Here is a 23,943-nt window from a genome sequence, read left to right on the forward strand (position 1 = left end):
CAGATCTGATCCACATGCTCATAAAGGCTCTTATTTTCAAAATGTCTGCACTTATAGAGACACACTTGTTAACTGAACTAACAATATCCCCAGTTGATGTCAACAGCTGCCTAGCTCCACTCTAGACAGTGTTGGTAGGGCATTGCTTCCCCCTCCTGAGGCGTCGAACAGTTTGCCACAATCTCTTCGGGGCCAACCGATAGTCTTTCTCCATGGCCTCACCGAACTCCTCCCAGGCCCGAGTTTTTGCCTCCACAACTACCCGGGCTGCTGTCCGCATGGCCTTCAAATACCTGTCAGCTGCCTCAGGAGCCCCTCAAGCCAGCCAGGCCCAATAGGACTCCTTCTTCAGCTTGACAGCATTCCTTACTTCCAGTGTCCACCACCACGTTTGGGGATTGCCGCCTAGGCAGGCACCGGAGACCTCACGGCAACAGCTCCGAGCGGCTGCGTCAACAATGGAGATGGAGAACATGGTCCATTCGGACTCAATATCTCCAGACTCCCGCATGATCCGGTCGAAGCTCTGCCGGAGGTGGGAGTTGAAGATCTCTCTGACAGGGGGTTCAGCCAAACGTTCCCAACAGACCCTCACAGTATGTTTGGGTCTGCAGAGTCTGTCCAGCTTCCTACCCCGCCATCGGATCCAACTCACCACCAGGTAGTGATCGGTTGACAGCTCCATCCCTCTCTTTACCCGAGTGTCCAAGACATACGGCCGGAGGTCAGATGAGATGACCACAAAGTTGATAATCGGCCTTCGGCCTAGGGTGTCCTGTTGCCATGTGCACTGATGCACTGTGCACACCCTCACACCGTTTCACACATACTCCGTCTGCAGTGCGTGTGCGGTGCGTATTTTTTTCAGTACCCATGTTAACGGATGACAGCTTTCACACTGCACGCGGATGCGGTCCGTCAGTCCGTTCCAGGTGCGTTGCGTCTGCAGCAGTGCACGGATCGTTTTCGTACCGAGTCTATTTTTTGCTGCGCTGCGTTGCTGCATTAAAGTGATAGAACATTGTTTGCATTAAAATAAACATGTACTGACGCGAAAATCTAGTAATTTCACCACAGATGCATATCATTTAAAATATACTCTTGTTTCAAAGTCGACATGGCTTTTTTTCTCAAGTAAAGCAACAAAATGACACCTTACCTGGCATTTAGGTAAAAAAAAAATGTGCCATAATGGATAGCACTCGTACTTTCTTGGAGGTGAAAAGCAAAGTTCTTTTTGACCTGCAGGATTTCTTTTAAAAGGGTGTAAAAACGAAAGAAAAGACGAGAGTCGGCTGTTTTTGAATAGACTATGGTAAGTTTCTAATTTAAAATGTTTGTGATTTAAGGCTATAACCTATGTTTAAATGTTTTGCCACTTGTGTGAGCTAAATCTAAAGTATATATGTGGTGTGGCAAGCAGCGGGGCGAGGGACCGCGAGAGCGGGCCGGTGATTAACGTTCACGAGTGCCAGCTGCGTGGCACACCGGTCTCGTCTCGCGGCCATGTGACGGGAGCATATAAGGAGGAGCAAGGACAGCGGAAGACGAGAGAGGACCAGGCCTGGAATTTTATGTTTAGTTTTGTTTATGTGTTTGTGGGCAGTCGTCCGTGAGGGGCTGCCCACGTTTTATTTTGTGTGTGTTTGCGGGCAGTCGTCCGTGAGGGGCTGTCCGCGGTTTTACTTTCATTTTGTTTCTTTCTTTTGAATTAATAAATGTTGTTGAACGTTCGCCGGTTCCCGCCTCCTTCCTTCCCATGAACGAACTTTATTACATTGGTGCCGAAGCCCGGGAGGAAGGAGGGACGCGCTGTCGGAGAGCCCTCGCTGCTGAGGAGGATCGCGGTGCTGAGGAGTTCGGGCAGCGCGGATGAGGAAAGACCGCGAGGGCTGCCCGAGGCGATGGTGCTGGAGCGGGAAAGGTGGGACAGAGACCTCGCTGCCGTGCCCCTGGGTCGAGGTGGGGTGGCTGCCGTCCGAGAGGGAGCGGAGGAGTCGCCGCGCTTGCCAGGGGCCGGAGCCTGCTGCCATCCGCCTGATAGGGGAGGAGCAGGGAGCGCGGGGCTCGCTGCCGGGTCCCTTGAAAGGAGGAGTCACCGCCGGCCGCCAGGGGGCGGAGGAGGATCGAGCGGCCCACCAGGCGTCCAGTGCCATCGCACAGCACCGCGAGGAAGAGCCTCTCGGCGGGCGGAGGGCCAAACGGCAGTGTGTCTGGGAACCGGACCAGAATTTTTTTTTTTTTCCCTTCTTTCTTTTTTCCCTCTCTCCCCTCTCTCGTCCGCGGGCTCCGTGGGCTCCTCGTGCTCCCGTCTACATTTCTCTCGCCTCTCTGTCCTTACCCCCAGGTGCCGCGGCCACCGTGATCGGCCCCCCCGGGAGAGGGGGGGAGGGGGAGTAGAGCGCCGTCTCGGGAGTGCCCCCCGGCCTGCGAGGGGCGATGGGGGTATGTGGTGTGGCAAGCAGCGGGGCGAGGGACCGCGAGAGCGGGCCGGTGATTAACGTTCACGAGTGCCAGCTGCGTGGCACACCGGTCTCGTCTCGCGGCCATGTGACGGGAGCATATAAGGAGGAGCAAGGACAGCGGAAGACGAGAGAGGACCAGGCCTGGAATTTTATGTTTAGTTTTGTTTATGTGTTTGTGGGCAGTCGTCCGTGAGGGGCTGCCCACGTTTTATTTTGTGTGTGTTTGCGGGCAGTCGTCCGTGAGGGGCTGTCCGCGGTTTTACTTTCATTTTGTTTCTTTCTTTTGAATTAATAAATGTTGTTGAACGTTCGCCGGTTCCCGCCTCCTTCCTTCCCATGAACGAACTTTATTACAATATAAATAAATGAATTTAATAAAATGTTGTTTAAATGCAGTAGGCTACGTAACCTGACTTCTATTTAAAGAGTAAACAAAGAGAATTGGAATTCTGACGAGCCATGTTCAGTGAAAACTTTTGGATTTTAAGTAAAAAATAATGAATAAATGCTGTGTTTGTGGTATGCAACAGCGGATCAGTTGCGGACTGCAAACGCAGCATATGTGAAAGCACTACAGGGTGTGGGGCTCCTGCAACGCACACGCAACACGCACCGCACACGCAATGCAGACGGAATATGTGTGAAACGGCCGTTAGGCCGTGTGTCTACCAAAGCGTTTTTTCACGCTGCTGGCTGGCGTTTTCAATTGTTTTCAATGAGAGCGCCGCGTTTTTAGAACGCCTGGAGTGCAACGAGGCGCTGAGGGTGTATTTCACGCTCACGCACTGAGCGCTCAGCGTTTTTTACTGGTCGCCGAGAGTTGAAGAATGTTCAACTTTGAGTAAAACGCAGCGCTCATCACTGTCACTCTTCACTCAGCCGTCCAATCACAGTGGAGGACGGGCGGGACTAATACTACACAGACCAACTGCCACATTCTGTGTGTCGTCATCAGATGACAACAAGCAATAATAACGCAACAAAATGATTTAAAAGAAAAGCCGGAGCAAATACTTTACATTGAATCTGCAATTTTATATAGAATCAATACAGAAACAAACTACCTGTGAAATTAGTAAGACTTCCTCGGATTATCCGTATCATAACAAGCAAAGAGTCTCAACTGAAGAAAAAAACGCTGCATGCCAAAACGCTCTCAAGCGCTCACAGCGAGGTGTTTTCAGCAGAGCGCCTAGCGTTTTTAGCTGGCTAAAACGCTTTGGTGGACACACGGCCTTATGCTTGAACATGGTGTTCGTTACGGACAAGCCATGGTTAGCACAGAAGTCCAATAACAGAACACTGCTTGGGTTCAGATCAGGGGGGCCGTTCCTCCCAATCACGCCCTTCCAGGTGTCTCTGTCACTGCCCACGTGTGTTGAATTCCCCCAGTAGAACAATGGAGTCTCTAGTCTGAGTACTTTCCAGCACCACTCCCAGAGACCCCAAGAGAGCCGGGTACTTTGCACTGCCGTTCGGTAACGCAGGCACATACGACAGTGAGAGACCTATCCCCAGCTCAAAGGCGCAGGGAAGGGACCCTCTCGTTTACCGGGGTGAACTCCAACACATGACAGCTGAGCTGGGGGGCTATAAGCAAACCCACTCCAGCCCACCACCTCACATTATTAGTTTGTCCTTTTCTAGTTTTATTGTTTATTATTCCTCATTTTGCACTTTATTTTGTCTAAGATGACCTTAGTATAAAAAATGGTGTATTATTCTCTTAGAGACTGTGATGAAAGCTCAAGCAGTGTTCTCCAACAAGGTGCATGCATCTTCCTTATTAGTGCTCGTCAAGGTCTGTGCACTTCTGTACACATTGAGCATATACCCCACTGCCACTTTGAGACAGTCTCTTGGAAATTGTTGACTTAGTGTAATGAAAAATGAGGAAGTTTGACTTTGGTGCAGTATTAATAATGCCTCAAATATACTATAGTCTAAAAATCCATGTTTTTATTTTCTTTTTTGACTCTCAGATAAAAAAGCCAGCTGAATGTTAAATCTTAGTCATAAAAAAAGGAAAACACGCACACACGCACGCACACACGCACATGTCGTGTTTCCATGTTTTATGGGGACTTTCCATAGGCGTAATGGATTTCATACTGTACAAACTGTACATCCTATCCCCCTACACTGCCCCTGCCCCTGCCCCTAAACCTACCCATCACAGGAAACATTCTGCATTTTTACTTTCTTTAAAAAACTCCTTCTGTGTGATTTATAAGATGTTTTCCTCATGGGGACCTAAAAATGTCCCCACAAGGACAAGGATTTCGGATATTGCCATCTTTGTGGGGACATTTTGTCCCCATAATGTAGGGATTACCAGGTCGCACATACACACACACACACACACACACACACACACACACACACACACACACACACACACACACACACACACACACACACACACAAATTAGTACCTTACTTAAGATTTAAAGCACAGCTTCCAGAAATTAACAAGTTGATAATCATTTAGCTGTATTCTTCTTGTATTAGAGATCACCATACAATACTTCATAAGGTTCAGCATCAGCTTTATTGCAAGTAGGTTTACACACACAAGGAATTTGTCTTGGTGACAGGAGCTTTTAGTGGTTCCATTATAACCATTCCATTCCATTCTAACAAACTAATTTACCCAGCTTTAGCTAAAATATTGTTTATAACACTTTAGAATAATGGTCCGTCATTAATAAGTAACTATGCGGGAAGTAATGCAGGATTAATGAGTAGCACTACATTAACACTTCAGCTACTTCTCAAACAAGCTAAACTAATCAGTATATCAAATCTAGGAGATAGTCCCTTGTTGATCAATTACTGACTGAGATTATAGCCTCATGAATAATGAAATGACTGTTTCAGGTCACTAGTTTTCTATGCATTTCCTGCAGATTGACTAGGTAACAGTAATTAGATGCATTTTATGGTCACGTTGAGAGTAAAAAAATACAACTGCTCACCTCTCAGAGGTTAATGTTGTGATTACTAATGAATTAATAATTATTTATAATTTTTCATAGTTCACGACAATGCACACTCTTATTATTTATACGCATTTTCGCAAGAAAGTGTGCTTTTTAGTAATACAGGTATAACTGAAATGTTCTAGAAGTGGATGAAAATAGTTCTGGAACAAATAGTGGATGAAAAGATCACTTTATTGATCTTTTATTGAGATTATGTATGTTGCTGTACTTTTTTATTGAACTCACGGAATTTTTTGTACATGTATATGATATAGTATATTAGTTTGCTATATGCTATATATTTGCTATATGTCAAAGTGTGTACATGTCTTAACATTTATATTTAATAATTTTGCACTTTTTATACCATTTTGAATACTGAAAAAAGCATTATAATATACTATATATATATATATATATATATATATATATATATATATATATATATATATATATATATATATATATATATATATATATATATATATATATATAGCCTATATATACGAACTGGGTACTAGTTCTTAATGATGGCAATCTTCCTCAGTAATTACCTAATAAGGAACTATTTAGTCCTAAATTCGATGTCACTTGCTGATTAGTTAAGCTTGTTTCTATATTACTTAATAGTAGTAGCTGAAAGGTAAATGTAGTACTACTCGTTTAGTCCTGCACTATTCCTGCATATTAAATGACCGACAATTATTCTAAAGTGTTACTGTTTAAATGAGTAAAAGTACGGCACTGGTATGCGCTACTATAGGCTACTATAGCTTTGTAAACCAATAAACACAGTGATAGCGCTTTTGCTAATGAGTAATTACGTGGCGATCAGGCTTTGAGCATGCGCACTGTCTTCAGCACCACGGCGAGCGTGGACACTGAGCTTCACACTTCAGTTCGCGCGTGTGTGTGAGAAGATTCAACCGGTGGCTTTTGTTTTCTGACTCCACTCGCGTCACGACTGGGCTTCACATCACGGAAGAACTTCACCGTATAGAGTGCATTCTGAAAGGAAAAAAATAAAATAAAAACGACTGAGAACAATTTCCACGTTGAGCTTGTTCCAAGAGCTTGGTTTGTCCGCGAGAGTGGAATGCCGACCGTGAGATGATGTTTCTCTGTGAGGGGATTGCGCTTTAAGCTCCACAATCCAGAAGGATGCTGGTGGGAAATGCCTGTCGACAGAGAGGACGAGATTTGTCAAAAAGCACTAGAACTCTTATCGGATCTTTGTTCTAAGGGGGAGGTTCAGAACGAAAACTGTTTGGATTTCATTTATTATTTCCGAGACCTTGCCAGGCCGAGGTATTCGGACTCAGGTAGGCAACACTTCTGTACAAAACGGTTTCATGCTTTTCCCCCCCTTCAGCAGCACGACCAACGTTAATATGCTACAACATCTCAACTTCATATCCAGGATATTTTTTTTCTTTTTCATTTCATTTAGTATTGACTTGTTGCTCAAAATGTATATTCACTGTGATTTAATATGTCGGCGTCGGTGCATTTACTGTATAGTCAAATTCGTTTCATCATAAATTCTAAAGAAATGTTTATTGGGTTTTCTGAATTTGGAACGAATTATAGTAACAATAATCAAATACTCTAATGAAAAAAAAAACCGTTTTTTTATTTATTTTTAAAAAAATTGCATTGTGTGTGTATGTATGTATGTATGTGTGTATGTATATATATATAGATTGGTTTATGTATATGCAGTTTAAGCAGCAGGACTTTTATTCACAGCTGATCTTTTATTAATTCAGTGTTATAGCAAATCCAGATTTTTTTTTTTTTTTTTTTTTTTTTTTTTTTTTACCAGTAGGCTATATGTCATCATTACTATGTGAAAAGGCTGTTCCTTATGACATGGATAGATCACTGAGATGCCAAAAGGTTGTAGGTTTGATCCATGAACTATCACAGTTGAGTCCTTAATTGAGACACTTACCTCAGCTTTCTCCAGTGTACTCAAGGGTTGTCCCTTTAATAGAATTAGCTTAATAACTAAATAATAATATTAGGCTAATAATAGTAATAATTATACACGAGTAAACATGCCAAAGCAGACATTGAGCAATACCACAGCAGAGTACACACTTTGATGTGTAGAAGTGAAAGATTATTGGAAATGAGGTGATGACACGATTAACTGTTCACAGCTTCACACCAGTTATGTCCTTATTAAAATCAATTCTCTTAATGCCATGTCCTTTGGGATAGTCTGACCCATTACACATTTCTAACATTTCATCATCATTAGTTTTTTCAATTATTATTTTTCTTCAGATACTACAGTATAATTTACATTTACATTTAATCATTTAGCAGACGCTTTTATCCAAAGCGACTTACAAAAAAGGGGAGAGTAATAGAAGCAACGGAACAGACAAGGCCAAAAACCTGTAAGAGCTGTAAGAAATCTCAATTAATTAGCACTATACACAATTTTTTTTTTTTTTTTTTTTTAAAGACAGACATCTACAACAAAACCTCTATAATAGTATAATATTGCTGACGCCACATTGTTTAGAAGGATAAACGTTGCGTTTGAATCGAATATATGGCATCTGTTACTTCACATAATGTACTGTGTAGATTCATTTAGATTGAGACACAAAGCACAACCTATTCCAACAGCACAGGCCAACTTTAAAAAAGGGCAGAATTGGAATCTGACAGCTTGGATTCAAAAGCTACAGCACCGGCTGAGCAAGAGGGCAATAATCTTTTGGAAACTGGTAACCAGTGTTAAATCTACCTCAATAGTTTTTACAATGATTCATCTTCATTTTTTAATAATACATACATATATGTTTCGTATTCTAGTACTCTGAGTCTGAATTAGGACAAAGCTTTTGGTATAGTTCATGACATACATAAAATGCATTCCTTCACGGGATAAATTAAATCAGATATATCAGACATCAAGCTAATATGAATGCCAAAATGTAACCCAATTCACCTCCCCATCACTCATATATGCACTCCAGCTCAAGATTCATTGACTCTATATTGGCATCTCTCACGCTCTCTCGCACACACAGAGCTCATGTGGCTCCATTGACATGGTTGGTTTTAGTTCATTGAGAGCCAATAGCCTGCACCATAACCCAATTCCCACTGTAATGCTGCAATAAAACGCTACAGCTGAGACATGCCATTACATATTAGGTGAGTGGCATCACACATGAGTGTGACAATGTCTCAGAACATTTTTTTTGTTTTTGAATAGGTTTTCTCTGAACGGAACTTATGAAAGAGGTTTATGAGCAGACCATGTGAGAATGCAAAAGCATTATTTTCATGCAAAAGAATGAATTTGTCAAAAATGCAGATGCATTGGAAAAAGACATTTTGGAAGACTCCAAAAACATAAACGGATAACAATATTGGTAGTTAAACACCAACAACTTTTACTATTTTTCAAACAATTCATGATTACTGGGCAGATTGATTAATAAAGACTTAATTTGTTCTTTGCACAACTCTGTTACCACAAAACACTTTTACCAATAGAAGGTATGCATTGACATCACTTTCCTGACGGAACGCCCCCTCAGCCAGACTGAATGGCAAAAGAGTGGCTGCTTGACTGGATTTAATGATAGAAACTAGAAAACACAAGTTAAACAAAATATTGTCAGTTCAAACTAAAGGTTGGCCATGATTTAAGTGTTCCTTACAAATGACAAAAGATCCAGTGATCCATGGATATTGACACGCAGCCAGGAATCGTGTTTCCTGACATAGATAGAGCAAATATGCCTGTGAACGCTTTATATAACAATATAGGTAGGTATAAATCCCTGTGATCACATACAAAAAATAAAAAATACGAGACCGCTTAACATCTCTTAATGTTTTCCAGAGCTGTATATCAATGTCATATATTTTAATATCGTCCAGCCCACACACCTTGTATAATCTTTGTCCGAGTTAATGTAAAAACATCCCATTAGTCATTGTATAAGACGGTAAATATTGAATTGATGAATCATCAATATAATATATATTTAATATAAGATATAATTTTACCCCAAAATTTAAAATACTGACACAAAAATAACTGCAAATCCAGTTGTCCAGTTGATTTGTTAACTGCAGTGATCCATTTGCTTCTCTTTTCTGTAGCTTCGGGCAGTCTGTAAAAATATACCTCAGATTTCTTGTCAAATCCATATGTACAATCAATCTCAAAGCTCTTTCCCATTTTAAAATGTTTTAATGTTTTTTTCGGCATTTATGTTGAAAACCATTGCTGCCGCTCAGCGTTTTTGCCACTCAGTGGGCATAACCACAGTCACCACCCTCTATAGTGAATGATTTGTAAACTAATTTGTTGATATTTTAATCAGATAATCAGTTCCATATGCACGGCTGCATCATGTTTTTAAGCATTACCAACTTAAATATTCAAGTGCAATAATACACGAAAGTGCCCACATCTTTATCTGGCCAAACCATCACCAGACCAAGCTCAATCTTTTAGGGTGCTTTCACACTTACCTTGTTTTGTCTGAATTTTCAGACTTTTCAGTTTGGTACGAACCAAAATTACAGGTGTGAAACCTCCTTCGGACCATGGTCCGGACCAAACAGACGAAATTTGGTCCGACGAAAAGAGGTAGTCTCGGTTCGGACCAAACTGAACAAAGGTTCTCATTTCTCATGTCTGTGAGACAAGCCTATATGCTGAGTTTCGCTTTATTCATGAGACTGCTCCAGTTGATCGCTCCGTCACGGTTTGTCTGCTATATTATTTATTAAAGCTTATTCAGGCAAATGAAGAAACATTTATTAAAATTAAGATACAATTTATACAAAGCTTTCTACAAAACAAAACTTATAATGAAGTGGTCAAAATCATTTCTGACCTCATGTCTTTGACATATATTGCACATCTGTCCACGTTTCACAATCAATATATAGCCTAGATGAAATTTAAAAATAGCATTATAATATTTAAACATAACTATAAAACAAAAAACATTGTTTGGCTAAAAAAGTATAGCCTAGTCTTCTCCTCTCTTGTCGGCGCCGATAAAATGTTTGCACAATGAGGACGTTCATTTGGTGAATTTGTCTCGTGTATAGTTGGTGCTGCAGATAGTAATACCATAATATTAACAGTATTGGGAACGATATGCGTCTGTTCATTCATTCTTGTCAAAGTGACCCGATGAATTGACAATGCAGGTCAAGTCAGACACACATCCGCTAACAAACCAATCAATGTTAAGATGCAGCCCACATAGATGATGGACGACAGGACGCCAGTGCGTCATGTAAAGTTATTTAGTGCGCTTGTATAACTGCAATGTGAAAGCAAACCAAAACTAACCAAATGGATACAATGTATCAAAACACAAACTTTGATTCGGACCTTGGTGCGGACTTTCAGGTGTGAAAACGCCCTTAATCTACTGCACAAGAGATGTGATCAACAAGCATAATTCTAATTACTTTGTATGCTATTGGATAGTCCTTCAACCAATCAGACCACAAGAGGCGTGATAAACAAGCATCATTCAAATAGGTATGTGCCGATATCAATTTTTCATGTTGCGATTAATTGCTGAAGTTTTATCACGATATACGATATTATCATGATATTGAAATAAGTTGCAAAAAAAAGTGTTGCCATAGCATAACATAACTACATTAAGAACTATTTTTGTAATAACAAAAATAACTGAATGTTTAAATACAATAATGCACCAAAAATATATACAGCTCTGAAAAAAAATTAAGAGACCACTCATTGAGAAGTGATTTTGATTAAGTGATTCTTGATTTTTTTTCAGAGCTGTAAAAGTACAATTTTCAAACAGATTAAAGTGCAAAATAATTAGGCTATAAAGAACAACAGGCAGGCTTACAAATTACAATAAGGTATCATTATTTAATGCATTAACTAAGATAGCTACATTTGTTACAGAAAGTAATAATGTTTTTGTTAATGTTAGTTAAGAAATACTGATCATTGTTAGTTTTATCTTAGGTCCATTAAAAAAGTTATTTTGATTTTAAAGTTATTATACAGTAACTAGGAAAATTACCATTACTTAGAATAATTAATTATTTTTAATTATTTTTCATTGTCAGTTTGGTAATAATGAATTAACATGTTAACTAATGAAGTTGTATGTCTCAAAGTTTTAATGAACAATAACAAATAATTAGAACAGTTCTAATCATTAGGGCATGTTGTAGTCCAGATTAAAACATAAAAATGTTTAAGTTTGAAAATTAATAGCCTATTAAGTCTTTAATTATTAAGTATTTGGTGCTTTGATGAACAACATTGAGATTACAAAAACTAATGGCTGTTTTAAAAACTACATACGGTTTGTTTTGTTTGTGGGGTTTCCGGGGTAATTGCTGCATTCTGCAGTTCATCAGCGCCCTCTGCTGTCACTGAGCGGCACTTCAGCAGCGCGTCTCCTTCACTCGTTCATATGCTTCTCATTTACACCTGAGCTTGTGTCCCGTTGACGCAGAATACAGCGGTGTTGAGCATTTATACGGTTGATGGGCAAAGTATTCTTGAGTGCATTATACAAAATTATTAATTGTTAATAAATTATTATTTACGATATTTTAAAGTGCCCACAATAACAATATCGTGCATATTCATTATCTTGATAAATCGCATTATCGAAAATCGGCACATGTCTACATTCAAATAACTCTAACTCTGTACACATTTGGATAGTCCTTTAACCAATCAGACCACAAGAGGCATGGTCAACACGCATAATTCAAATAACTCTGTATGCAATTGGATAGTCCTTCAACCATTGTCCTTCAACCAATCAGACCAGGCTTGATCAATAGGCATCAATCAATGTGTTAAAGCCACCAATAACATGCCAGGTGGATATTCCACTCTGTGATTAGTTCCCGCAAATGTGTAACAGAAACAGGAGAAAAGTATGTACAGGTTTCCAGACTGAGCTGCAGGGCAAAATCAAATTGAGAAATCAACTTTCCCTTGAGCTTTTGATATATAAAAGTTAATGGTAATATAAGAATATCCTGTAAGTTATAGAGCTGAAACCCTCCTTGTTAGTCAAAGAAAAGCTTTTATAGACACCAGGCTCAGCAAACAGTCCTGGGATTTATACTGACGTCAGTACGTGACAAAAACACCGCCTCTACAGTCTAATCCAGTAGCCCGCCCACCGACTCATGGAGCTGATCAGCTCGTGCTAGCTGGTCAACAACAATTTCATGCAGAAGAAGATTAAGATATTGCGCTATTCCTGGTTATGAAAGAACACAGTCGCTGCATAAGCTTCCTTCTGACCCTAATATTAGGAATAATTGTTTAACTTTATATTTACTGAGGTTTCAGCTCACGTGGGGAAGACAGTGATGTTCACTTCAGTTCACTGCGTTATCATTTTTAAACAAATCTCTGACAGGAATGTGTTTTTATATGTGATAGTATTGCCATGTTATAGATCGTCTAATTGCATTGTTATAGATCGTTTTGCTTATCTGTTCGTGTCTAACAGAACATACCTTTCGCACGCTGGACTCAGACACGTATGGGCCAGGGCTCGCAAAGCCCGGCAGGCCGATGACTCTATTAGTTGTCCGTTCTTGATCTGTGCTATTCTTTATCTCTGAAGTTGACATCTGAAGGGCGGTGCGCGGGCCCTTATATCGTCCGCAAGATCGGACGATATAAGCGTAAACCACGCGCACATACATTCAGCACATACATAAGCGCGGTTTGCGCTTATATCGTCCGATCTTGCGGCTATGTGTAATATAAAAATAATAGTCCAATCTATCGCGGGTGGATGAAAAATAAATAAATCATTGTGTTTGTTTGATAAAGACATTTACGAGCCCTGTGATCCGGAAAATCATTCCGGTTGCAGCTTCTCCCTCACTCTCTCCTCTCTTGTCACTGAACTGACAGGGGAGCTGAAGCTCGTTAAATATGCAAATCTTATCAAATCCTAGCCGGGGGCGTTTACTTCCAAATCTTCAGTGTGGCACGCCCATCAGAACCCAGCGTTTTGGAGAGAGCCTCAAAACCAGTGTGGAAAATAGACTATTACTTATTAGTTATGTTTTTTTGAATGTAAAAAACACACAAACATTGTTAGTTTACCTCCGACAACAGTATAACAAAAAAATTAAAAAGCCAGTTCATGACACCTTTAATAGGGCACATTTATGCCAAGCGATTGCTTATGAACTAAGGCTGATCAATTATGACAAAGTTTACGGTATTTGTACTGTAATATGTTGTAAATGGTTGAACGTTTATTTTTCCTCCCTCACCTGAAATTGATTGATCGGCCTGCAATAGTAAAGCACAGTCATTTCAAAATAAGAGTTATAGGTGTATATCGGGCTTGTTTATAAATCAAAGTCTGTATGTATGTTTTCCCCCTGGTTATCATTTGGTTACAGAAACAGTATTTAATTCCATTTCTATTTAATTCAATGTAAATATTTTAGCTTGTCACAGGAAGGAAATACTAAGAACATTAGGCTATTACACATATTTGTGTAATTACTTGAAATAAATGTTAACTGAAATGAAATAAATAAATAATAAATAATAAATAATGTAAAAAAAATACCAAACTTATTAAAGGGGTCATGAATTGAGAAATCAAATTTCCCTTGAGCTTTTAAAATATAAAATACAATATAATGGCAATATAAGAATATCATGCAAGTTTCAGAAATTAAAACTTCCTTGTTAGTCAAAGAAAAGCTTTGTGCAAGTGATCGATCTCATAATATGCCATACCTTGACGTCATCGTATAGTGAAACCTCGCCTCAACAAAATATGAACAATGCCTGATTATGTAGCCCCACCCACTAACTCAGGTCTGACATTGGCCCACATAGAGCTAAACCCGATCGAACTTCTTATGTGGCAATAAACATGCCACATAAAATTTGTTTCCTCTCAGGGAACAAGAGTTACAGACATAACCCGAGACGTTCCCTTTATCGAGGGAAGTCGCACTGCGTCGTCGAGTGATGACACTCTGGGGAATGAATACCCACTATGCCACACTGCATCACGCCCATCCTAGTGTGAATCTGCCATCCTCCTCCCCCCCGGGATAAGATCCAGCTTATAAAACCTTATGAAGGTGTGAGGGTTGGCCCAACCCGCCATTCGCAAATCTCGATAAGCGAAGCTCCCGAAAGGAGGGCCACCAAGGAGGCCAAGCCCCTCATGGAGTGAGCCCTCACGGCCATGGGTGAAGGCAAATTGCGCACCCGATAAGCCGTGGCTATAGCCTGGACGATCCAATTACTGATCGTCTGTTTTGCAGCAGGCAGCCCCTTCTTGGGTGGGCCAAAACACACCAACAGCTGGTCCAATCTCCTCCACTGTGCTGACCTCTCTTAATAAATTAGGAAACGCTGTCTCCTTTGTCAAGCTCCCTCGGGAGGGGCACGGAAGGCGACGCTCTCTTCTTGCGCCTGCCGGTAGGCGGCGCTGGTGGATGGCCGGGACTGCCCACTCGAGGCCTCTCTTGTGTCTGGAGGCCCCGAGCAGTGAGGGAGATATTGCTGAAAGGCTTCTGAATCATAGGACGAGGAGTGGGAAGATGCCTCAGCATGCCCGCCTCCCGTCGCGAGATCCAGTTGAGAGCTCCATGATCGTCACCGCCGCGTTGCCTCAACAGACGCGGGACCCGATCCCTGGGGATTCGAGCCTGGCCGGTCTCGGTAAAAACGGCCAGCCGCGAGCGCAGCACTCGGAGCGGCAGCTTCTCACACTCGCTGCAGGCGGCTCCCTCAAGAGCCGCCTGAGCGTGCTGCGCTCCGAGACACTGCACACACAGCTGGTGTGTGTCCATGCCCTTAATGAAGTGCCCGCACCGTCTAAATTGCTCGCTTGCCATGCTTGCTTCCACTATATATAAGGGACAGATAAACAATAAATAGACAAACAATATGCTTTTCACATAGAGCGCCTCCACTGAAGAGCAAAAGCTGTCTTTACTATGTGACGGCATCCTCTTATAGCTTCCATATATGCTGTCACTTACTACGTCATGACGTAGCATCAATCAGATTGGTGACAGATTTCATTCATGCTTCAGAGACGTCACGCCGAGGGCGTTCCCCAGAGTGTCGTCACTCGACGACGCAGTGCGAGTTCCCTCGATAAAGGGAAATGAAGTTTACTTAATTAATTTGCGTTAAAACTACATGAAATATTTGTGCTGACATAACTAACGGCAGTGGATCCCAGCATGCTTTGCAAGGGAGTGCGCTAGGAGAGCAAATGTATGGAATAAAGTGTTATTTTTCAGTGTGTGTTTGTGTTTTTCAGTAAAGGGGAAGATGATTTTAGTTTATGTAAGTGTTTAATGTTCAGTTATGTTGCACATTGAGGAGTTTCTGTAATTTTGTGGTTACCAGAAGGGTGTGTGTGTTTAGGCTGTGGGCACTTATATACAAATTCATTGGATGGAATTCCTGCTATCAATTAAATATTTTTAGTTTGTCCTATGAGTTAATGAAATGCAAAATAAAATAAAAAAATGCTTGTTGGTATAAAACATTTTTTAAAGGCAAATTAAATTGTTCACCTCACATAATAAACTTTTATAAATTTAACATAAGAATTTTGGCATCTTCCGATGGTATGTTGAAGACATACCTAGCAGAACATTGTCAGTATGGATGGATCAAAATCAAAATGCTTGGCCGAACCCGAAAAAGAGGAAACCAAGGCCGAAACACCAAAATAAATTATGCTAATTATTAGTACCATTGCATTTATGGCTATGACTGTGTAACTTTACTAAAAATCAAGGCATTGCAATTGCATAAATTAATATTAAAGTTTCAAATAACAAATAAATTACAAATTATGCGAAAATTTATTTAGCACATTGCAACAATGCACAGTATAAAATAAAATTCTAACTAAAATGTTTAACTTGACCTGATTCATGTACATGTACAGGCCTACAGGCCTGCAGGGAGGTATATAAATTGAATAAAGTAATCAAATGTAAAATAACTGCATATTTAACTGTTTAAATTAAATATTAATCCTTATTAAACCTACAAAAGCTATTCAATCATGAATAGTGAGTGATGTCCTTATCTTTTGTTTGAGATTAAACAGACAGCAGTAAAGGCTACTGCCCCTTTAAGATCTAATGCAGGGAAATACGTCTTCTTTCTCGACTGTATACAACAGTTCACTTAAGAGAACACAATATTTGCGCGCTGTGAGACGTGTGCGCGCTTTCTGATGAGTGCACAGAGATGACTCTTATCTCAGAGCATGCAAGTTCTTATTCGCTTCTTCTGGCTCTACACCGGATGATGATGACGGCGAAAACGACTGGTTGCATGCATTGAGCAAAGTTTACAAAGAGGTGAAACAGTATGCTATTTTTAATTACCCGCCACGGTGGGCGGAAGGTGAAGCCACAACTCAAGTCACAACTCAAAATCACCCGCATTTGGCTGGTGCGGGTGCTAATTTCCATCCCTGGTATGCTCCTTCAATTAACCACGGATTATTTTATAAACAAGAGCCTGGATTTGCAGACAGGATGAGATTACATTAATGAATGTTAACACACTAATGCGAGTAAAAAACATGTTTTATATGTGAAATAGTTTTGTATTGTTACAGATTGTTTTATATAGATCTATTGATTATGTGTATGAGTATAACTGAACATACCTTAGCATGCTGTCGAAGGCTAAAAAATCCTTTATTTATGGTGTTGTTGGTTCATTGCAATTTGGGATCAGACTCAGACATGTATGGGTCAGGGCTCGCACGCAAAGCCCAACATCCCGGGGCTGTGTGTGTGTGTGTGTATGGTTCGTGGTTATCTCCACCGAACTGGCAGGCCAAGTAATAAAAAATAAAAAATAAATTGAAATCAATCGTGGGTGGATGAAAGATAAATAATGTGTTTGTTTATAAAAATATATTTTGTGAGCCCTATGGACGATTTATTCCGGTTGCTATGTCCCCACATGCTTTCAAAACAATCCACCACGTGTACTGACAGGGGAGCTGAAGCTCATTATAATATGCAAAGCTCATCCAATCCTTGCCGTGGGAGTTTACTTCCAAGTCTTCAGTGCAGCACGCCCATTCAAAACCCAGCATTCAAGAGAGAGCCTCAAACCAAGATTAGAAAATAGCCTATTACTTATTCTTTATGATGTTTTTGAATGTAAAAAACACGCAAACATCATAAGTTGACCTTAGACAACAGTATAACAAATAAAATTCATGACAACTTTAAAAACATTAGGCATCTAGAAATAAATGTTTTATTAATATGTTAGCTGTAAGGTATTGAATAAGCTGGTGTGTTCCAAAACAATGAAAAAAATAAATGAAAAAAAAATTAGGAGATATAAGCATTCAAAATGTACATTCTGTTACTTCTGCTAAAATGGATCACAGATTTTTATGACATCATCATATCACATAGATGCTTAAGCTGTGGCTGAAATCAGTCACTTGTTCACACATTTACTATTTTCTACATGGTGAATGGCACATGGTGCACTATATTGGGGATAGGGAACTGTGTAAATATGCATTCAGTTGAGACAAATGAAGACTGGTTTTACAGTTAGTTTCACGCATACGGACGCAGTGCACACAGCACAGACTGTTCCAGTCAAGAGACATGAGAGCACAGAGCGGGTCACTTGACACAGACAACAAAACATATCTGACCCATTTGAATTCTGCACAGAATGCTGTATTTCAAGGCGATATGGAGGAGATTATGATGAGAAATGGTTAGAGATTAGAAGGAAACTGCGTCTTTACAAAGCTGAAAGGCTCCAGTCAAACTATAGTCAGTATAAATGAAACGCTATTGGCGTATTTTTTACGCCAATGAATCTCTCCCACATTTTTTAATGGATTTTGTTTCACAATCCTCTCCAGGATGCGGTTATCCCCTATTGCTTGTACACTTTTTTCTACTACATATTTTCCTTCCCTTCACCTCACAATGAATTTGCTTGGACACAGAGCTCTGTGAACCACCAGCTTCTTTTGCAATGACATTTTGTGTCTTGCCATCCCTGTGCAAGGTGTCAATGGTCATCTGTTGGACAACTTTCAAGTCAGCAGTCTTCCCCATGATTGTGTAGCCTGCAGAACTAGACTGAGAGACCATTTAAAAGCATGTGCAGGTGTTTTGAGTTAATTAGCTGATTAGAGTTGTGCATCAAGTGTCTTTAATATTGAACCATTTCACAATATTCAAATTTTCTTAGCTAATGAATTTGGATTTGTCCTTAGTTGTCAGTTATAATCATCAAAATTAAAATAACTAAACATTTTAATTATATCAGTCTGTGTGTAATGAATTAATATAATATACAAGTTTAACTTTTTGAATGGAATTAGTGAAATAAATCAACTTATTGATGATATTCTAATTATATGACCAGCGCCTGTATACTATATTCAGAGAGCATTCATTCAGTATCGTATAAGTGACTTTTAAATGCTTTTGCATCTAAACTCTTCATATGTTATTAATGATGTTTACAGTAATTGTTCAACCTAAATATAAAAACTAGGGTGTAACTCACTTTGCATTGTTTGTTCTATGGACATGAATGATACCTAAAATTGTGTGACTTGTTAAGAATATGTGTATTCTTGCATTGTGCGAATAAGTTTGGAGTTTTAAACAATGATGTTTTTCATGATCCAGAAAACAACACCCCTGAAAATTTGCAGAAATCTACCAATTAGCAGTTTTGAAGAACACAGTACAGTTGTAACAAAGCCCGTAAGCTAAAACAAAAACAAGTAATAATTAAAAAATTATAATAACTAAGGGATATCTTAAAAATATTGTTGCAAGTGTTTGGTTCCAGATCACAAAGAAATCGCTCCTTATAGGTATGTGCAACAAAGCCAATATCCGAATCTGTTGAAAAATGTTTTTTGTATCTGTATAAATATATCTTGTCCAAACTCTATGAAAAGCCAATTTTAAATGTAAGTCGGTTACATTCAGTTATTGTAACATATAACACAAATAATTTAGAAAAGTATTATTTTATTTTTTAAATAGTTGTAAATGTATTTTAATTAAAACAGCATCGCTAAAAGCTATTTAGTGTTGGATAGGTGTGTTTCCTCCAATTTTTGCCAAATTACAATTTGAAAACCATTACTTGAAGAAACCACATACAGTACATTCATAAATTTATTTGCGCCGTATTCGTTTTGTAGTTGAAAGGTTGGCCGGTTTATTATCAGATCCAATTTGCTAATTATCAGATCCCCCCCTCGTAGCTTTGATATGATTGGATAAGTAAATTAACACATTTGACCAGTATTACAGCAAGATTGTTTTTGCTCCATGTGAGATCAGGACATTCAGACCAAGTGGCAGTGTAAACTATAATTAAATAATCAGCAGCATGAAGCTAGAGTGAAAAGAAAAAAGGCAAAACAATCATTATCTAGCATCTCACTGTGCCAGAATGGCCGCCTTTCTGTGAATGCCATGCTAACATTGTTATTTATTTTGGAAGCTTTTGGAAGATTTTTTATTTTTTATTTTTTGATAAAAGAATTGATTACACAAGGGGCAATATTGAATACCAAGTGCAGTGCTTCTGTGATTTTGCAATGAATAAGTAAGTTTAGAGCTCATTTGTCCCCTTCTTATGAAACCAAGGCATAACCAATATTTGGTATTCTTCAGCGTGGTTTTTGGTTGAAAGTAAAGTCTGCAGAATCAAAAAACACCGGCTGGAGTATCATTGCTTTATTAACCTCTTATTGGAAATCCCATTTAATCTTCTAAGTCCCACTTTAGAGAAAGCTGTGGAATGTGGTCAGATGGTCTAGCATAACTACTCTGAGCTTTGGCATGTAACAGGATACAGAGGGTGAATGACCCCCTAGTATGTTGGTATTGTACCTTTTAGGGGTCTATGAACATGTGCAATATTCCAGGCTATTCTCACGAAAATGCGTTTAAATAGTACGAGTGTGCAATGTCGTGGAATATATACGGCAAAACTCATTTTGGCGTGTCTATGCTGTTTTTCACGTGCATATGATACGCACTTTATGGCGTATTATACATACGAACTAACACTAACCCTGAGCGTCAAGCAGGAGCATCGCGTGAGCACCAGTGAAGCGGGGGTTTTGGTGGTGAGCTGACGCACAATTAAAGTGAAAGCACACGTTTAAATGACAAAATAAATATAATATCACACAAAAATCACTCAAAAGGCACACAAGAAGCGTGTGTGGTGTGTTTTAACAATAACTGGAGTATGTCAGAAAAGAAAACGAAGAATAAAAAATATATGTAGAAGATTTACCCATTTAAACTTGTTTTAATTATTCAGTTTGGGTGAAAGTATAGTTAGAATTATAAAAAGTAAAGTAAACTAGCCAGAAAATTACATAAACTTTATTTAATTTACAGATATAGGGTCTAGCGTGGGAGCCAGCCGCTGCTGTGACACTGTACAAATGCTTTCAGTGTGAATACTCTCGCGTATCTGCAGCTGCAGTGAGTGTGTAGTCACGCTGATGTGCAGCTCATGCACTGCTTACGCTTGTGGTGTGAAACGGCCGAAATGCTGATCGTTTTAAAGGAATTTCAGTGGGCCTTTAAGTTCCTCCTTGTACACTTTTTATTTGTACAGTATTGTTTGAGTCATAAAATGCTGTACTGTACGTTGCCTATTTCTCACTTTTGGATTACTTGAGTTTATTTTAATTAATAATAATTTGTTTTGAAACCCTCTTGGATAATCTTTATCTAGACCAAAATGTTACAATGTAACTTCAAACTGTTTTAAAATAGATCAATGTTTGCCGCATTATAATTATTATTATTATTATTTAAAACCTCACCTCAAAATAAGCAGCTTTTTAACAAATTTGATGGGCAAAAAAACAAAACAAAAAACACACAAAAAAACAAAAAACATTATCATTCTTTACATACTGCTTAACCAAACTAGTCAAAAATTGAACTTGTACAGTTCAAAATTATCTGTATTTTCTGTGAGTTTGCAACAAAAAAAAAATACATTCATACAGGCAGCTGCAGCGCAGTGGGAATCACAGCTACAAAGCTCTTTGAAGCTCTTTGTGTGTTGGAATGTTTCTATGGGTTACAAGATATGAGCCATTGTGGAGCTTTCACTTTGAAGTGTAACTGACACACTCAGTAGACTGAAATTGGGCTGCTTTAGAGGACTCTGCTCAACAGGGACAGAGCAAATCAAATAGAGTTTGGCAGCTGGTGTCTCTGCTGAATGCTGGGGAGATGTAAATTCTACATGGGTTTTCTGTGGAATATTATGTGGATAATGGCACAAAACAGCACTTTTACAGTTTATTACATGTAAATATGTGTTACAAGTTTATTACCTGCTACTACCTTGCTACTCAACAGCTATTATTTAGGCTGCTATGTATATATATATATATATATATATATATATATATATATATATATATATATATATATATATATATATATATATATAAAAAAAAAATAAAAAAAAAAACAAGAGCAAAATACCACTATCGGTATGTCATATAAAAAGAATGGTCAATCATTATTAGGTAACTATGCAGGAAGTAATACAGGACATTTTGCACATCAGTTATTCTTATTATTATTATTATTATTATTATTATTATTATATACAAAGCTACTTCTAAATCGGTAAGTAACAGTGACTTTAGGACTGGGGCTGTTCTGTATTAGGCAATAATTACGATTTGAGATAATTACTGAATGGGATCATATTCATTAACAACTCTTATGTTAATAATTAAGACCAATTATAAAAAATTACCAACTAATTACTGTCTGTGCCGTGAGAACTTGTCTTTTTTACTCTGAACATGTACATTGCTTACACCTCAGACAAATTAATAATTAATTAATAATAAATTAATAAATAATTGTAATTAATAATCAATTGTTCATCCTTTATAGTTTTTTTTTTTTTAAATTTATATTAGTTAAAGGTGCCCTAGAATGAGTTAAAACACCAATTTTAAATTTGTATCTGATATCTACAAAGAGTAGCCTAGAAATCTAGACGCATCCTAGCGGCAGCAAATCTAATTCGCAGCCAGGGTCGTCTAGCAACTCTCTGTTGGCTTGCGAGCTGGAAAAACCAAACTCTGGTCTGGCCAATCACATCGTGTATAGAGTCGGTGTGTGGACTTAACATAATGACGGCAGAGTTGTGACGGTTCCGCGTGCTACTTGAAAACAAAGAAACTGGCGAACAGCGCTCATTTGAATCGGCTTTGGGTGTGACTCTGGAAAACTTTGAGTTAAAACTTGGACAAAGAACTTAAAAAAGGAAGATGTGTTTTGTCGACCAGATACGGCAAAAGTTGAATCTATCAACTAGCTCCGCTTCACCTTCTTCATTGCTATGGTTGGTTGTAGTGCTATCCTATTGTGTGCAGAGGGACTTTGAAAGACAACTGTTTATCCCGCCCCTACCGGATTAAGCCCTTCCAACGGTGTGTTCCCAGACCCAACTTCATCTTGATGTGGGTCTGGCTTGTCAGGCTATACATAGAGGCTATGTGGCTTATTTACAGGCAAAACATTGTCCAGATAATCCAGGTTTTACAGGTCAATTTACCAACCCTAGAAATTGTCCCTAGAATGAAATTGTCTGTTTTTGCCTAAAAATCTGAAGGGTAATGAATAGTAATGTGGAGTTCTGCTCTGCAGCTACAACAGACAGGTCTATACTATGAAACATCCTCATATCCCCTGTACAGCCTCGAACATAACATTTATTTTCATGATTATCCTCGCTTGGGACTTGTTTCTTCACAATACCTGCGGAATTTACGATGATTTGGCTGTACAGTTCTACCTGGCCTATAACATGGACGGGCCTATGAAAATGTGGGGGGCCTATATATTAATGATCTGACTGTTGCGTCACACTTGGTGTTATGTTGAGATTTGTCTATTTTTCCGTGGTGTTTTTCACGCACAAGATTTACATATGAAGGAGGAAGCAATGCTGTTTGAGACTCCCAGAATGTGATTTCCATATACTGAACTATTAATCAACTATGCCATGGTTATTAAAATTGTTCAATCTAGGTTACCTTCAATAGTAATAGTTATATATTAATGGATATTAATCTAAAGTATGAACCTTTTTTTTCTCCTTTAATAAAAATGTAATTTATTCATTTAATTAGCACAGATGACAAAGATTTACCCAGTGCTACTGGATTGCTGATATAACTAATACTAAAGGATTTCTTATTATTTTGGTAAACCTCTATTTTATTCAAGATTATAGTTTGTCACATTCAACCTTAAAATACTCATAACATGTATCATACTATGACTGTTAGAAAAACCACCAAACAGCTTTTTAATGGGAATTTAACAGACTGCATGATCTATGCCACATTTTCTTCAACATTTGGAACCCATGTTTAGAT

At 38.9% G+C, this 23,943-nt stretch overlaps 1 protein-coding gene across 2 annotated transcripts in view; it reads left to right on the forward strand.

The window, feature by feature from the left end:
* Positions 1-6,297: 6,297 nt before the first annotated feature.
* Positions 6,298-23,943, forward strand: part of syt9a (synaptotagmin IXa) — a 64,385-nt gene continuing 46,739 nt past the window's right edge. The window contains exon 1 of one of the 2 annotated variants that reach the window (XM_067419713.1): positions 6,298-6,771. In XM_067419713.1, the coding sequence (XP_067275814.1) occupies positions 6,624-6,771 (148 nt within the window). In that variant the 5' untranslated portion in view covers positions 6,298-6,623. The remainder of the gene's footprint in view (positions 6,772-23,943) is intronic. The other variant, XM_067419712.1, reaches the window with a different exon arrangement.

This window comes from Pseudorasbora parva, chromosome 16 (assembly GCF_024679245.1).
Source record: "Pseudorasbora parva isolate DD20220531a chromosome 16, ASM2467924v1, whole genome shotgun sequence".
Lineage (NCBI taxonomy): Eukaryota > Metazoa > Chordata > Actinopteri > Cypriniformes > Gobionidae > Pseudorasbora > Pseudorasbora parva.